Genomic DNA, 17,823 nt, shown 5'->3' on the forward strand with positions numbered 1-17,823 from the left:
GCCGGCACGTTCACAGGAGCTCAGTCCTTCAGTTCACCTGATGATGGCGACATGTATGATCGCCGAAATATTGTGCCCGTTGGACACTGTAGACCGGCAGTACACCCGTGGATATTTTGATTATCAAATACGCCGGGAGAAACTCAAGAATCACAATTTTCTTGTTGTAGAAGGTCTATGGCTGCGTGCGGATACACCGTCTCCCAGGTGTTCGAAACATGCAGCGCGTCACGGACGCAGGTCTAGTATTGTGTTATAAGGTACATTCACCTGAGCCACCAAGGGGTCTATGTAGTAGTCGAGACACCGACACCTGTGGGCTATGCGAACATTATTGCGGACCACCTGCATTCTTTCATGCTAGATGTCTTCTGCAATGTCGATGGCATAAGACCAAAATCGTGCTACAGTGGTTTGAGGAGCATTACAGTGAACTCGTGTTGATGTCTTGGCCAACAAATTCGCCTGATCTGAATCTGACGAAACACATGTGGGCCGCTATCGGGTGCCAGCTTCACTCCCACACTTCCACCCCCCCCCCTCCCCCTTAGCTTACAGGAATTGCGTGACTTGTGCTTATAAACCTGGAACAACATACCTCCAGAAACCTAGCAAGTATTTTTAGAATCCATACCATCCAGAATCGCTAGTGCAATCTTTCCAAAGGTGAACCAACACGCTATTTGGCCTATGGCCATAACGTTTTTTCTCATCGGAGTGTATTTTCACAAGCTAAACACTTTACTGCAAACGATATGTGTTCTGTAACAGTTACCACAGTAATTACTATATGCAGCCAAGGGAAAACAAGTACAAACAACCAGAGGCTCTGTGTCTGAGTAGATCCAATAAATCTGGGACCTGACGGATGCCTCTGTGGTGTCTCGTTATTGCTTCGCATCTACGCCGTCTCCTCGTGGCTTAATCCCCCCCAGGAAGCGGCTTGTGTGACACCGTTTTTTCCCATTCTTACCATAAAGGTGGTTAAGAAAGGTACTTGATCTATGTAAGCCATAACGAGCCATCCTTGCGCGTAACGTGGTTGGCGAAGCACGTTCACGTTGGAAGATCTCAATCTTGAAATCTATAAGTTGACAGAAATAATATAAATGTAATCGATAGAATGGATCGGGGACGCCGTAAGTTGTAGGTTCACTGCAGCGTAATACACTACGTCCGTGTAAACGCCACTGTGCGTCAGTGCAGCATTAAATTCCTCTTTACCCTGGGATGAAGCTATTGTTATACACTCATATATTCTTGAACTAGCTGAGTACCCGGCCTTGCTCAGATATCAATTTATTCCAGTTCTATTAGTCAATGTCCTCCTCCCCCTCTGTCTCTGTCCAATTCCTCCTTCCCCCTCTCTCTGTCCACTTCCTCCCCTTTCTCCGCTCATCTCTTCCTCTTCCTTTTCTCCGCTCATCTCCTCCCGCCTCTCTGTCTGTTCATCTCCTCCTCTTCGCTTTCTCTGTCCGTTTCCCTTTCCCATCTCGCTGATCATCTTCTCCTTCCCCATATCTGTGTGTGTCGCCCTCTTCCTCACTCTGTCTGTTCATCTCGTTAACCTCCCATATCTCTCCACGTTATCACCTCCACCCTTATAGGAGGTTGCCGGTTCTTTCTCTCATTGAACTCCTTTTAGATAGTAAGTAGTAGGTGTACCAGTTTTGGATGAAATCGATCCATGCGTTTACAAGGCGCTGTTTACTTGGAGATTTGCCCGCATACGCACATGTTACATATGTTTCAAATATATTTAATATAAAACTTCCTGGCAGATTAAAACTGTGTGCCCGACCGATACTCGAACTCGGGACCTTTGCCTTTCGCGGGCAAGTGCTCTACCATCTGAGCTACCGAAGCACGACTCACGCCCCGTCCTCACAGCTTTACTTGTGCCAGTATCTTGTCTCCTACCTTTATTTCACACATATTTGTACACACATTCCACATGCATCCTTAGAGATTTTCGCCCTTCAGTTTCATTTTTACGCATCTCAGTGTTTGTAACGTCATATCTCCTGAGCTATATGTGCTACAATGATATACACTGATCATCCAGAATATCGTGACCATATACCTAATAGCCGGTATGTCCACCTTTGGTATGGATAACGGCGGCGACGCGTCGTGGCATGGAAACAGTGAGGCCTCGAAATGTCGCTGGAGGGGACTGGCACCACATCTGCAGACAAAAGTCACCCAGTTCACGTAAATTCCGGAGAGGGGGCCATGAGCTCTAACGCCTCGTTCAATCACATCCCCTGTAAGTTCGATCGGGTTCAAATCTGGTGACGTGGAAGGCCAATACGTCAATTGGAACTCGCCACTGTGTTCCTCGAACCTCTCCCTCACACTCCTGGGCTTGTGACATCTGGCTGAAAAATGCCAGTGCCGTCGGGAAACATGATCGTCATGAAGGGGTGTACGTCGTCTGCAACCAGTGTACGACATACTTTGGGCGTCATGGTGCCTATCACGAGCTTCGCTGGACCTATGAATGCCCACGTGAATGTTTCCCAGAGCATAATGGGGCTGCCGCCAGCTTGTCTCCTTCCCGCAGTAGAGGTATCAAGGAGCTGTTCTCCTAAAAGACGATTGATTCGCACCCTCCCATCGGCTTGATAAAGAAGGTATCGGGATTCATCAGACCATGCCACGCTCTGCTACTACGCCAACGTCCAGTGACGATGGTCACGTGCCCGTGTCAGTCGTAGTTGCCGATGACGGTGGTAACACTGACACATGCATGGGTCATTGGCTGCGGAGGCCGATCGTTAGGAGTGTTCGGTGCACAATATGTTCAACCACGATTGTATTCTGCCTAGCATTAAAGCCTGACGTTAGTTCCGCCACAGTTCGCCGCTTATCCTGTTTTACCAGTCTACGACTCCGACATCTGTAATAAGGAGTGGCCGTCCAACTCCACGACGTATGGGCCGGCCGCGGTGGTCTCGCGGTTCTAGGCGCGCAGTCCGGAACCGTGCGACTGCTACGGTCGCAGGTTCGAATCCTGCCTCGGGCATGGATGTGTGTGATGTCCTTAGGTTAGTTAGGTTTAAGTAGTTCTAAGTTCTAGGGGACTGATGACCGCAGCAGTTGAGTCCCATAGTGCTCAGAGCCATTTGAACCATTCCACGACGTATGGATGTGGTTTCATCTTTGTTTCGCCACGTGTTGAAAACTCTCACTACAGCACTCCTCGAACACCCAAGTCGTGCAGTTTCTGGAATGTTCATGCCTATGGGGCATCAAATAGTCGTTATTTCAATATGTCGTTATAAAAAGACACTTAAACTGTCTGTGCGTACTACACAGCTACCTTCGCCGTTTACAAGAGCCTGAAAACTATTTTTGGGGTCAGCCAGAAAGCGATAGAGAACATACTAGCCATAATTTTCAGTCGGGAAGCCCACATTACTCTTTCTAGTACCGGAAAGAACATGTTCCTATTTGCTATTTACTCCAGCCAGAATCATGAACTATGACTATAAAGAAAAGTTTTGAGTTTTAAGTAGCTGAGCCGGCCGATGTGGCCGAGGGGTTCTAGGCCCTTCAGTCCGGAACCGCGCTGCTGCTACAGTCGCAGGTTCGAATCCTGGCTCGGGCATGGATGTGTGTGATGTCCTTATGTTAGTTACGTTAAGTTCTAAGTCTAGGTGACTGATGACCTCAGATGTTAAGTCCCATAGTGCTTAGAGCCATTTGAACCATTTAAGTGGCTGATATATTCTGTAATAGTTCACGCGCGCCAAATATAGTAATATCCCTAATATTAATAATAACAATAATAATAATAATATACCTATCAAAAACAGCACTGTTAACAGTTCATAGGCGACCTCTACGGGAAGTTCCAAATAAAATGGTCTATCGCTGACTTCTTATCACCAAAATTAATTACTCGCCTTAAAATGGGAAATAATCTCGCCACTTTCCACGCGATTTTGTCGACATTGCAGGAGGCACACAAACAGTTACTTCTGTGAAATCTAAGCGATCAAGGATTGTGTACAGTCCTCACGAGCTGACATCCTACTTTTACCGAAAACCCATTCAAGTCTGCTCATCTCTGATGTTATCCGTGGCACAACGTACTCAGGCCTTTGACTGACGCGAAAAGATTGATATCTCGGTGCAAAGTGTTCCTCCACTGCCTCTCTGGCTGTGTTTATATAGGGTGGCAGCGGACCGCCAAACGGAACGTCTGCTATGAACGGCCCCCGGCGCAGGTAGCGATATCTAAATGGCCCTCTTTCTGGACACGTGACGATTAATAGCTCTGTCGTTTCACTATTTAAGATCTTCTCAATTTTTATACAAATAGAGTTAAGTTTGATTTAGTTAATGAGAAGGTTTTAGCTCGATTGCGTTTAAACTTTGCCAGCTAGAATTTTTAGCGTGGAACCATCAGTAGAGCATAACATCTTAGCTGCCTCTTTAAAATTCTTTGTAACCACTGTTATTTACAATACAGCCTTGTAAGTTGATACAGCTGTATTATTTCATGTATGAAATCGATTGCTATAATTAGAACTTTCTATTACAAATACAAATGATATTCAGTCTACCACGAATACGGACGCTTTCGTTCCAAATTTGGTTTTTAGTGCATAACATGAAAAGTAATAGAGGTAGCTTATTGGTGTCACAAATTTAATGTTTTTATATGAAACTGACGCTACATACGAATTTTCAGCTTTCTGAGTCTAATATTTAGCGGCTTCAATTTTTCGTAAAACCGCTGATTTTAACCAACTTGCTTTGATCAAGTTGAGACGTAATTTTTAACTGTGACGTACATTTGTATATTCTAAACAATGCTTGGCTTTGTAGTTTTATTATTCAGCTTCACATTTTTTTAAGGTCGTAAACTTTCCTTAGCGTATACATTTGATCATCCTGAGACATTACAATGTCAACCTAAGTATATGCGTCCTCGGAGTCTTTCACGGTGGCATATCTGGAATAAAATCTTCTCGGTTTTTAAGCTACGTCTATGCGAATAAAATTTCGGGCTGACTGATAGTCAGTGGTTTTACTCCTGACGACGATGTAGCTTGAATACCAAGATTTTATTCAACATTAGTAGACTTAAGTATACACTGATAAAGTTTGGAAAAGTTATTTTAATTTTTAAATTCACTCTTGGATTACGGTGCAATATTTTGTACGATGGCCTACCGTTGTCGCTGAGCGGTTCTAGGCGCTTCAGTCTGGAACCGCGCGACCGCTGCGGGCGCAGGTTCGAATCCTGCCTCGGGCATGGATGTGTGTGATGTCCTTAGGTTAGTTAGGATTAAGTAGTTCTAAGTTCTAGGGGACTGATGACCTCAGATGTTAAGTCCCATAGTGCTCAGAGCCATTTGAACCATTTGAACTTTGTACATTGAGCAGAGGAAATTATGATAACGTGGCGCTGGTGGCAGTGAAGTGTGGTAAGCCCGGCACACTCGCTCGCCTCTGTACCCCCTATAATGATGTAGCTTGTTTCGCCTAATGCCGAGCCTCTGAGACATCACAATCTGCCCTCGGTTAAATTCAGATAAATCGCCTGTGTTTTCCATTCTACGCGTGGACAGCATGCTCACTGATACTACATGCACCGTACGCGTTTTTGTCTAGCAGTCATTACTCACCTGGAAAGAAGAAAGATTGGATTTAACGTCCCGTCCACATCGAGGTCATCAGAGACGGAGCACGAGCTCGGATTTTTTCAAGGATGGGGTAGGAAGTCGGCCGTGACCTGTCAAAGGAACCATCCTAGCATTTGCTTGAGCGACTTTGGGAAATCATGGAAAACCTAAATGTGGATGGCAGGACATTGGTTTGAAGGGTCGTCCTCCCGGATGCAAGTCCAGCATGCTAACCGCTGCTCGTCCTCGCTCAATAACTATCGCCTACTATCGATAGTTGGTCGGTGGTCATAATGCTTTGGCTGATGATGTATTTATGGTAGTACGTTCACTGGTATATATGGATACTGTCTGCAAAATTTGTTCGGAATGGAGTTATTAGTAAAGAAGTTATAAAGTAATATGTCATACTTCATGTAGCAGTTTTTTTGCATGAACAGCGAAAATGGAGTAAGAGAAAACAGTTTTTTTTGCCTTAATCATTTTGTGTGGGGTGTGAACAATAAAAAGCCTCGTACACGTTTGAAATTATGTGTATACTTGGTTGCAAATCACTACGTGCTCTCATTCTCAACTACTGGTTGACTACATTCGTAGCCAGGTTGTTCGTGCATAGTGAGCTTCACATCTTTTTCACCCCCACCACCACCTCTTTGACAGGTAGCTTACCCCAACACTGGTTCTTCCGACAGTAAGTGACATGTGCACTAAGTTTGTTTGAAACGATCCAGTCATTTAGGGAGATATATGGAACATATACACTTACATCTTTTTTATAATATATATGGATGACACGAACGTGCTGTCCGCTGTTGACTCTCATTAGTTTCTCATGGCAGCAGTATATACTGTATGTGGCTGACTTGCTTAGTTGTTGCTGTTAACTTTTTCTATCTACCACATCATCACGATTTGCACTCTCTCAAGAATTTTGAAACTGTCTAATTTCTGTGTATACAGAGCCCAAAAACATTGTTTTCATGTATGAGGCAAACACTGCGTCCGGCGTTGCCTGGGAAGAAATAATGGGGAGGCTCCGATCGCTGGAAACGCTGTGGCCTGTTTCCACCGACTCGTGAAGGTGGCGGAATAGGCGAGTAAGGAGTGGCTTTGGAAAGAAGTCTGAGAATCTCGTTGTGCAGCTTATCAGTACTAGTGCATCTGCTGACCAGTTCAGATACTGTTTTCGGCGTCAGTCCAGCAACTAACTTATCCAGTCTGCTCTCGATAGAGACATTGGACCTGAATCGCTCTCTTTTTCCTGGTGAAGCGTGGGTGAATGTTTTGGGGTGCCTGTACTCCCAGAAAAATCTGATCTGGAGTCCTCAGAAGTCTCACTAGTTACATCACGAGTCTCTGCATCCTGTGAAAAAGGACTGTGTTGTTCAATGAGCGCCGTACGAATTATTGGTCTAATCCTTTTTCATTTAAATATAACTTCCGACAGATATGTGAACAAAATACTGACACTTTTTTTCAGAAAAATGTGGGGGCTTAGGAATGTAATGCTTGGCTTGGGAAAGGAAGGACGGCGTCATGTGTTGGCCCTTCCATGTAGGCAACCCAATTATCGGAAGTTAAATTTTGTGTAGAATGCCTTTTGCTCTCCATCCATTGTCCAGAATGTATATTCATCTTCTACTGCCGGTGATAAAAGTTTCATAAACTGGGAAATTCCTGATGGAGATATGACAAACCACATACGAGAAGCATGTCATCTTATCAGAGCTATCGTAACACATCCACGACCATTGTGTTACAAATCCATTTTAATGATACATCTAAAACTTGTAGGCTACAGTAATGCATTTACAATATATAGGCTACAATTACAGTTTACGTGTTTTCATTATCTACAATATATAGGTTATAATTTCAGTACATTACATCCGGAACAATATTTTACCGCTTTATCAATTTTAAATCGACTCATGCTGCGCACACAGCTGATGACAAGCCATGTCTTCTCGAAAATGACCCCACGCTACAGTGCTCACTTTACCATCGAATATGAAGTGTTATCATATTTTGCCGATAATGCCAATTTACATTTCTTTGTAGTAAAAAATATGTGTAACTTGGATCGAATTATATACTGAGCAGTAGATTTAGCAACACTGTTTAATACACATACTCAGTAATCATGTGTTTTGCTGATGAGTGTTTCACACCTATTCCTCTACTCATTACGCATTGTGTTTTAGTTTAGGGATCATACAGTTTTCATCTTAGTCCTATAAATTGTGTAATAATGTTCCGGATAATTCATCTTTCATTAAATCCACTTTTCTCTTTTTGACATACGGAATGTTATAAATGCTATTACCGTGATAACTTGAAATAAGAAACCGCCTATGCATATCGCTTTTAATAACATCTCAAATATCTGTGTCTATGAAACACCTTCTAATATTGTTCCCTTCAAATTTCTTTAAGATATACCCATATTGGAAATCGGCAAAAAGCTTCCTAGAAATATCTAAAATACATTTTCCTACAGCTATGGGTTTGTCAAAAAGAATGTTAAGTCTACTTAATTTAATAGCAAACAAATTTTCCTGAAATACGACACTATACTCGAAATTCAGTCTTGCAGTAAGAGCAGCAGCTCAGTATCATCTTCACAATTCTTACTAACTACATGTCAATAATTTTTCGCATTTTATGCATAGTTTTACCAAAGAAACACGTTCATTACTTTGAAAAATATCTTTTCTAATTTTTTTGTGAATTCAGCTGTTTTTCAGCATTTATATCGATACAGGTTTAATCTGTCGAGATTGATGGAATGATAATATCCGGTGAATTTTGCTTAGAATAAGATTATTGTTAAGACAGTGATTTAAATTTCTGTAGTGAAACACATAATTTTTTATAGTATCATGTGGAAATCAGCTTCTTTCGAACTCATGGCTTACTGATGCGTGGCGATGTATCATTTTCTCTGGATATAAGGGTAGATTGGAGTGAAGTCCATGGATATTTTGTTCATCTCCAAGATTTACTTCTAAATTGTAACGTATGTCCGAATCATTCAATGTGTTAATTACACCAAAATCACCCACAGACAGCCATTCAAAATCAGAGTGGTAGATTTGCATCATTACCCAGCTGCAGAGACTACTGACATCGACATATATAAGTTTAATTACCATTTTCATTATTATCAACCATAAAACTGTTGTTTACAACAGCACGTCTACGCAAACACCGAAAAGTACCACCTCAGACGCCACACTCAACAAAATATGATTGTTTTATGTCCGTATTAAGTTACAAATTTTCAACCAACGCTATACCAGGTGAACTGATGTAGCGGGTATGATACAGCTCGTATGTTTTGAGACAAGGTGCGCGGAAATTTTCAGAGACATTGGCAAACTGCAAGACATCGGTTTTCTTATATAGGTCGGAATAATCTCCTAATGTCTTAACGTCAAATAAACAACACAACTTGCACACTCTTTGATTTTCATGTTCTTCGATAGTGTTTCGCCAGTCAGCAAGCTTCAGAATGCTTCAATTGTCAGCAACTGTTAATCCAACAGTACGTATTCGTCGGTTACTTATTCATTTGGAAACACGCCCGTGTTATTGATCAAGTGAAACTGTTCACTGTTGAGAAAATATTTTATATATATGAAGCAGATCTATTGAGAGTTTGTTATTTGCATGTCTGGAATTTGTACGTACTATGAATGTCTCAGACGCTAGGCGGCAGTTTTGAATCGCTTATTATCGGCGTGACAGTCTTTGGTCAGAGATGCTGTGTCGCTGGAAGATGTGCTTGTTTTTGTCATCGCTGCTGGGCAGCGAGGAGCACGGGAGTTCTATCACGAGAATAATGGTGAAAGAGACGCCGAGAAAAGGACTCGTGGCAATGTAGACATAAAGTTCAGTACATCTGTGTTTAGATAAAATGATTTGTATTTGAATATTGTGAAACAGACGATGAGGATTTCGTTAGTGATTTAGAATGAAAAGAGTATGAAGAGGAATTGAAGGTAATATTTTTATTTATTGGCACTGCAAGCGCGTAGTTAGAATTCATTGTTGAATGAGACATCCATATCAACATGAATTGCTTACAATTTTTTTTTAAATTTTAATTTAATTGTATGGCTAGGGTCCCCCGGCGGGCAGGCCGTTCGCCGGGTGCCGGTCTTTCAATTTGACGCCACTTCGGCGACCTGCAGTCGATGAGGATGATAGGATGATGAAGAGGACAGCACAACACCCAATCCCTGGGCGGAGAAAATTCCCCGACGTAGCCGGGAATCGAACCTGGGCCTAGAGGATTGACAATCCGTCACGCTGACCATTAAGCTACCGGGGGCGGACTGCTTACAAATAATAATATATCAGACAGTTTAAAAACAGTTTGCTAAAGGCATATTTCACCTGACATTTGTCCACATCCTCGATCCAAGTCATTTTTATTTAATGGAATGTCTGACTCAGTGATGTGTAAAATAGTCGACTTGCTGTCTGCAGCATTGTGCTAAGTTCTCAGATATTGTAGTTAGAAATTTGCAGTAAGCACCACGTTTCCAAGCAATTACGTTACGAGGTAAGATATTTTCATTTCAACATCAGTTTACTACGGAAATTGTCAATACACAGGGGCCATTTAATTGTATGGCTAGGGTCGCCCGGCGGGCAGGCCGTTCGCCGGGTGACGGTCTTTCAATTTGACGCCACTTCGGCGACCTGACAGATCACTTAAGCACAGGGATCACTTGTTTTAATTAAAGAGATTAATAGTACCGGTAAAGTCCAGAATTTAAATAGTTTGCAGTTTTTTTAGAAAGATTATAAAACAGGGCCAATTTTTTGTTTCTTTCTTGCAATCAGATATATTTCGTTTCCCCCGTAGTCGGAAATGCACAGTCACCCAAAGCTTTACAACAGCAAAGTTGTAAACAACCAACCAAGCCAACATAAAATCTGAAGTCAAATGAAAATAATTATTTTAAAAGAAACTTTCATATGCTTCATTTCCTAAACTTATCAGGCTGAGGCGCATTTTTCTCTAGGACACCCCAGAAAATTGAACGATTCTACAGCCTAATATTTAATGTCACAGTGATGTTCTTCTGCCGTAGTTGTCGTAGGTATTTAGTACCGTTCCATGTTTTTGCAATCACAGAAACGTGGGGTGGGTTTATTTTCATCGGTCTATTATGCTCAGTGTCTTCTATTTCTTCCCATAGGTTCATAATTATAAAATGAGCATCATAATTCGTCAGAATTTGAAACACTACTGTCATTGTAAAATTAGGCCTATAATAATTATCTCTGTGTTTCACATCAGTTTTCTTGGAGCATTCCTTGCAGATATGACAAATTTCAACTGCTAGGAACGCTACTTTCTCTTGTAGGCAAAGATTCATATCTTTGTTCCAAACAGGTATTTTTTCATGTGCTCAGAGATCAGTTAAACATGTTTACTAACCCATTCGGTACCGTCAGAACCTTGATGCAGCTGAAACTCGAAAAATTCTTCACTTTAACTACGGCCACATAAAAATCAATAGTGTTTGGTTTGTGCACATGAATTTCGTCAGTAGCACTCGGGCGTAGTAAGCATTCGATTTCCACACATATGAAAAATGGTAGCTTTAATTGCTTATTATAATTTTCGGATTTGAATGTGAAAAGCGAACTAAATGTGGAGCAAATTTCTCTTCAGAATGAAAATAACCCAAAGAGCGCTCACGTACCACAACTGAATAACAATAAGCACTAAAGCTATCTTTACCCAGCTGACCGGAACTACTGTTCTTCCTGCCACTGCACTTCGCCGATTGCAACTATGTCTAACTTCCATTACCCATTTCTGTTTTCAATCATTGTACCTAACCACCTGATCAAAGGATTTCATAGTAATGTAACAGCCGGCCGCGGTGGTCTCGCGGTTCTAGGCGCGCAGTCCGGAACCGTGCGACTGCTACGGTCGCAGGTTCGAATCCTGCCTCGGGCATGGATGTGTGTGATGTCCTTAGGTTAGTTAGGTTTAAGTAGTTCTAAGTTCTAGGGGACTGATGACCACAGCAGTTGAGTCCCATAGTGCTCAGAGCCATTTGAACCATTTTTAGTAATGTAACAAATTGGAAATTCGCCGTATTTATACTAGGCAGAGAAATTTTCACTCTTTGCTACTGTTAATAATGACTAAATAACGTGGGAAAATTAAGGCATGAGACTAAAGATTCTAATCCCTACATCGAGTTATGTAAACTGTATAGGTAAAAGACCATTAACGTACACATGAGTATCTCCACAATTTCTTTAATCGTACGTTTTTCGCCTGTTTCGATGCCGTCCTGTTATGTTAAACCGTTGTGGTATTATATGTAAACTGAAGGTGTCGGGAGGAGAAAGGAAAAGGAAACGACGATTGATGTCAGCTGCATTGGGCTGTTACACGGAATCAGCGGCGACGAGCGAAAATGTGTGCTGGGCTGGGATTCGAACCCGAGATCTCCTGTTTATTAGGCAGTTGCGTTAACCACTGCGCTACCCCAAACACGCTGATTGTCGTACTGCGCGGACTATCTCGCCATGCCTCTCGGCCGGCCCACATTCCCATCTAGCGCCACCTATCCTCAGTTCTTGTCCATTTCCTCCACGGCCGGTACTTCCATATTCCCGCAGGAGGTCGGACGTACTTGTGCATCCGCACTGAAGAAGATGGATTATTGCCCATCGAGGCGAATCAGTTAGATGATGCGTTGTTCTCATCCGAAAATACACTCCTGGAAATGGAAAAAAGAACACATTGACACCGGTGTGTCAGACCCACCATACTTGCTCCGGACACTGCGAGAGGGCTGTACAAGCAATGATCACACGCACGGCACAGCGGACACACCAGGAACCGCGGTGTTGGCCGTCGAATGGCGCTAGCTGCGCAGCATTTGTGCACCGCCGCCGTCAGTGTCAGCCAGTTTGCCGTGGCATACGGAGCTCCATCGCAGTCTTTAACACTGGTAGCATGCCGCGACAGCGTGGACGTGAACCGTATGTGCAGTTGACGGACTTTGAGCGAGGGCGTATAGTGGGCATGCGGGAGGCCGGGTGGACGTACCGCCGAATTGCTCAACACGTGGGGCGTGAGGTCTCCACAGTACATCGATGTTGTCGCCAGTGGTCGGCGGAAGGTGCACGTGCCCGTCGACCTGGGACCGGACCGCAGCGACGCACGGATGCACGCCAAGACCGTAGGATCCTACGCAGTGCCGTAGGGGACCGCACCGCCACTTCCCAGCAAATTAGGGACACTGTTGCTCCTGGGGTATCGGCGAGGACCAATCGCAACCGTCTCCATGAAGCTGGGCTACGGTCCCGCACACCGTTAGGCCGTCTTCCGCTCACGCCCCAACATCGTGCAGCCCGCCTCCAGTGGTGTCGCGACAGGCGTGAATGGAGGGACGAATGGAGACGTGTCGTCTTCAGCGATGAGAGTCGCTTCTGCCTTGGTGCCAATGATGGTCGTATGCGTGTTTGGCGCCGTGCAGGTGAGCGCCACAATCAGGACTGCATACGACCGAGGCACACAGGGCCAACACCCGGCATCATGGTGTGGGGAGCGATCTCCTACACTGGCCGTACACCACTGGTGATCGTCGAGGGGACACTGAATAGTGCACGGTACATCCAAACCGTCATCGAACCCATCGTTCTACCATTCCTAGACCGGCAAGGGAACTTGCTGTTCCAACAGGACAATGCACGTCCGCATGTATCCCGTGCCACCCAGCGTGCTCTAGAAGGTGTAAGTCAACTACCCTGGCCAGCAAGATCTCCGGATCTGTCCCCCATTGAGCATGTTTGAGACTGGATGGAGCGTCGTCTCACGCGGTCTGCACGTCCAGCACGAACGCTGGTCCAACTGAGGCGCCAGGTGGAAATGGCATGGCAAGCCATTCCACAGGACTACATCCAGCATCTCTACAATCGTCTCCATGGGAGAATAGCAGCCTGCATTGCTGCGAAAGGTGGATATACACTGTACTAGTGCCGACATTGTGCATGCTCTGTTGCCTGTGTCTATGTGCCTGTGGTTCTGTCAGTGTGATCATGTGATGTATCTGACCCCAGGAATGTGTCAATAAAGTTTCCCCTTCCTGGGACAATGAATTCACGGTGTTCTTATTTCAATTTCCAGGAGTGTATTTACTACACCTGCTTTTCTTTATCCTTCATTTTACGTATTCTGACCTTTAGTATTATAATTTGTTCACTCTGCCCCCTCTCCTAGCACCAGTTTGACTCTCCCCGTCTGTCTTACCGATATCTCACTAGCACCACGCCAGTACTTTCCACAAACTTCTGTCTTCGTCTATTTTTTCTATTACTTCCCCATTTCCAGCTACGCCCATCTTTTTGGACAGTTCTCTCTAGACCGCATTTAAAATGTGCAAGGTTTATTCTATGCTGTTGTTTCATGGTCTACGCTTCACTTTCATTTGCTGCCATGCTTGGTGCACACAATTTCAGTGACTTATTCATTAATTCCCTATGTCATATTTACTAACTGTGAATAAGAGCGCTCTTCACCTGTGTCAAGCCTCTTCAATATCTTGTTTGATCTTGATTCGAAGAATCTTTTCATTTCATCATGTACAGCCTTCCCACATTTTTATGGTTAGCGGGTCGCCATTTTTGTTTCTGTTACTCTACAACACTTTCGTCTTTGCTTTGTTTTTCCTCACGGCAGTAGGTCAAATTATGCACCAGTATCGCATCCATTCCACTCAACAATTTTATTAAGTGTTCCTTAATTCTGATACGCCATGTGACTTCCTTGGAACTTTTATTCATAATTGGAAATTGTCACTGCCTGCCATCATTGCTTTTTCGACATTGTATAAGTATGGTGCTAAGCTTCAACAGTGCGTGTGTGTATATATCTAACGTACAGAGAGCATAGCAAAAAATTAAAAAAACACTAAAACAAAATGTGTATGATAAAATCTGACATAAATGCTCTAGAAGAAATTAACCTACGATGAGAGATTCATTATTTGCACAAAAGACAAGAACACGAAAGAGAGGTGAAAGTAAGTATTTTTGAGAACTATCGTCGCTGAGAAAAGAACTCTTAAGTTCTTAAGAAAACCATGTTGTTTGTGATGTACAGCGGCAAGTGGCGAAAAGAAAGTGGTTCGTTACTGATGTATGCTTCAAAGTACTAGGAAACAGTTCACAGACCCAACTTCTTGTAAGATAAGTTATCTTTGTTTTTCCAGGATGTACCATTGTGCGTAATATTAAGAGAGAAACTTTGTAATATAGGTGGCAAGACAGATATGGTTAACAAATGTAGACAAATTCATTCAGAATCAGGGTAATATCTCCAGAGGACATAACGATATTAAACTGCCACACTTCTCGGTTCCATAATTATTGCTTCTAAAAATTATCCAGCAACTTTCACTGGCTCTTAAAAAGCATTCACAACCGATTATATTTCTATATTAAAGGGTCAGTAGCCAATCGCTACTCAATTTTAAGTACAGAGCATTATTTTTCGCTTTCTGTCGATAGATTTCTGTACTTTCTATTTGTGTAGTTGACGAAGTTTCAATTTAATTTTTCGTTTTGTAGAAAGTGTTGAATAATTCATTTGATATTTCTTGGCCGAAACTTGACATTTCCGTAAATGCATGCCATTTTTGTGAAATCTGTTGTTTTCATTTTAAGCATGTATGTGATTTTCGATCAGTTAGTAAGGAATGGGGTCAGCCAAGCCCACAGAATATACCTGGATTTTCTCTGCAGAGGGCTACGAAGCTAATTAGAACTAGTTTCCTCCTGTTGCAGTTCCCGTGTCGCTGCGGTCAATTCCAGTGATAGTGCCGACCAATGGGACAAACGGATCGCTGTGGCGCACATCTCTCCAACAGGTGAGTTCAGCACGGAAGCAGAAGTTCTCAGTTATGACGTCATTCGATACACACTACCTACTCATAAATGTGAAAGCTCAGTTAAGCACTTTCCAGTTTACCGAGGTCAACATTTCCAGTTTACCGGTGAAGTACTGCAGTAGGGCATCTATTATTCGAGTAACTGAAAGCGTTCCGGTCGGGAAATTCAAATGTCCGCGCGCGCCATGTAGAAGTTTCGCTGGCGCTGGTTGGCCAGTTTGACGTTTTCCAGCTCCCTGCTAACCGTCATTGTTGTGTTACTATGTTGCCGTCTGAACCGTCTCATTTGACTCATCGTGCTATTGTCGTACCTTTCGCAATGGTTACTAAAAGTAAACACGTTTTTCTTAGAGTTCCCAATAAACTTAAAATAATGCACCAGCCGAAGAAAGGAGCTAGTGGATCAAGCACAGTTCGGGAACGTGAAGCTGGAAGCGCAACAGTCCAGATTTACTGAATAGAACAATGATGCTATTACGAAATTTGCGATCGTGCTTTTCAGTGAAGATGGATGACATCCACAGAAAAATGATGAAGATAGCAGAAAACTAGGATTTAGACTCACCAGAAATCTTGCAGTAAGCTCCTTCCTTCAGATGAGTCTGTCACTGCTCTAGGAAGCCACCCGACAATCAATTTGTATCTGAAGCGGTTGTGCTGATTAAAGAATCTTCGGGAATTGAAGAGCATGATCAGGACTGACTCGAATGTGATAGTGGTGACATCAGCTCTTAGTTATTGCCGGACGATGAAATACTACTTGCCATTGTTAATCATGACGAGGAACAGCCAAGTGACGATTATGCTGATGAAAGACCACGCAGAGTGTAAGTTTCTCGCCGCTTTGGCTCGACTATGAAGTGATTAGAATAAAACGAAGAATGAGATACTGCCCAATCGCTGTCCTTAAACCATTTACGAGTCTCACAAGGGGAGGCTGCCAATTGTGAAATTCAGATTCGATTCATGTTGTTGTTGTTGTGGTCTTCAGTCCTGAGACTGGTTTGATGCAGCTCTCCATGCTACTCTATCCTGTGCAAGCTTCTTCATCTCCCAGTACCTACTGCAACCTACATCCTTCTGAATCTGCTTAGTGTATTGATCTCTTGGTCTCCCTCTACGATTTTTACCCTCCACGCTGCCCTCCAATGCTAAATTTGTGATCCCTTGATGCCTCAAAACATGCCCTACCAACCGATCCCTTCTTCTAGTCAAGTTGTGCCACAAACTTCTCTTCTCCCCAATCCTATTCAATACCTCCTCATTAGTTACGTGATCTACCCACCTTATCTTCAGCATTCTTCTGTAGCACCACATTTCGAAAGCTTCTATTCTCTTCTTGTCCAAACTATTTATCGTCCATGTTTCACTTCCATACATGGCTACACTCCATACAAATACTTTCAGAAACGACTTCCTGACACATAAATCTATACTCGATGTTAACAAATTCCTCTTCTTCAGAAACGCTTTCCTTGCCATTGCCAGTCTACATTTTATATCCTCTCTACTTCGACCATCATCAGTTATTTAACTCCCTAAATAGCAAAACTCCTTTACTACTTTAAGTGTCTCATTTCCTAATCTAATCCCCTCAGCATCACCCGATTTAATTTGACTACATTCCATTATCCTCGTTTTGTTTTTGTTGATGTTCATCTTATATCCTCCTTTCAAGACACTGTCCATTCCGTTCAACTGCTCTTCCAAGTCCTTTGCTGTCTCTGACAGAATTACAATGTCATCAGCGAGCCTCAAAGTTTTTACTTCTTCTCCATGAATTTTAATACCTACTCCGAATTTTTCTTTTGTTTCCTTTACTGCTTGCTCAATATACAGATTGAATAACATCGGGGAGAGGCTACAACCCTGTCTCACTCCTTTCCCAACCACTGCTTCCCTTTCATGCCCCTCGACTCTTATTACTGCCATCTGGTTTCTGTACAAATTGTAAATAGCCTTTCGCTCCCTGTATTTTACCCCTGCCACCTTCAGAATTTGATAGAGAGTATTCCAGTTAACATTGTCAAAAGCTTTCTCTAAGTCTACAAACGCTAGAAACGTAGGTTTGCCTTTTCTTAATCTTTCTTCTAAGATAAGTCGTAAGGTTAGTATTGCCTCACGTGTTCCAACATTTCTACGGAATCCAAACTGATCTTCCCCGAGGTCCGCTTCTACCAGTTTTTCCATTCGTCTGTAAAGAATTCGCGTTAGTATTTTGCAGCTGTGACTTATTAAACTGATAGTTCGGT

The 17,823-nt window shown here is 43.1% G+C and overlaps 1 protein-coding gene across 3 annotated transcripts in view; it reads left to right on the forward strand.

The window, feature by feature from the left end:
* Positions 1-17,823, forward strand: part of LOC126259646 (uncharacterized) — a 288,662-nt gene that overhangs the window by 210,492 nt on the left and 60,347 nt on the right. For all 3 annotated transcript variants that reach the window (XM_049956576.1, XM_049956577.1, XM_049956578.1), the window contains exon 3: positions 15,468-15,550. In XM_049956576.1, the coding sequence (XP_049812533.1) occupies positions 15,468-15,550 (83 nt within the window). The remainder of the gene's footprint in view (positions 1-15,467; positions 15,551-17,823) is intronic.

This window comes from Schistocerca nitens, chromosome 5 (assembly GCF_023898315.1).
Source record: "Schistocerca nitens isolate TAMUIC-IGC-003100 chromosome 5, iqSchNite1.1, whole genome shotgun sequence".
Lineage (NCBI taxonomy): Eukaryota > Metazoa > Arthropoda > Insecta > Orthoptera > Acrididae > Schistocerca > Schistocerca nitens.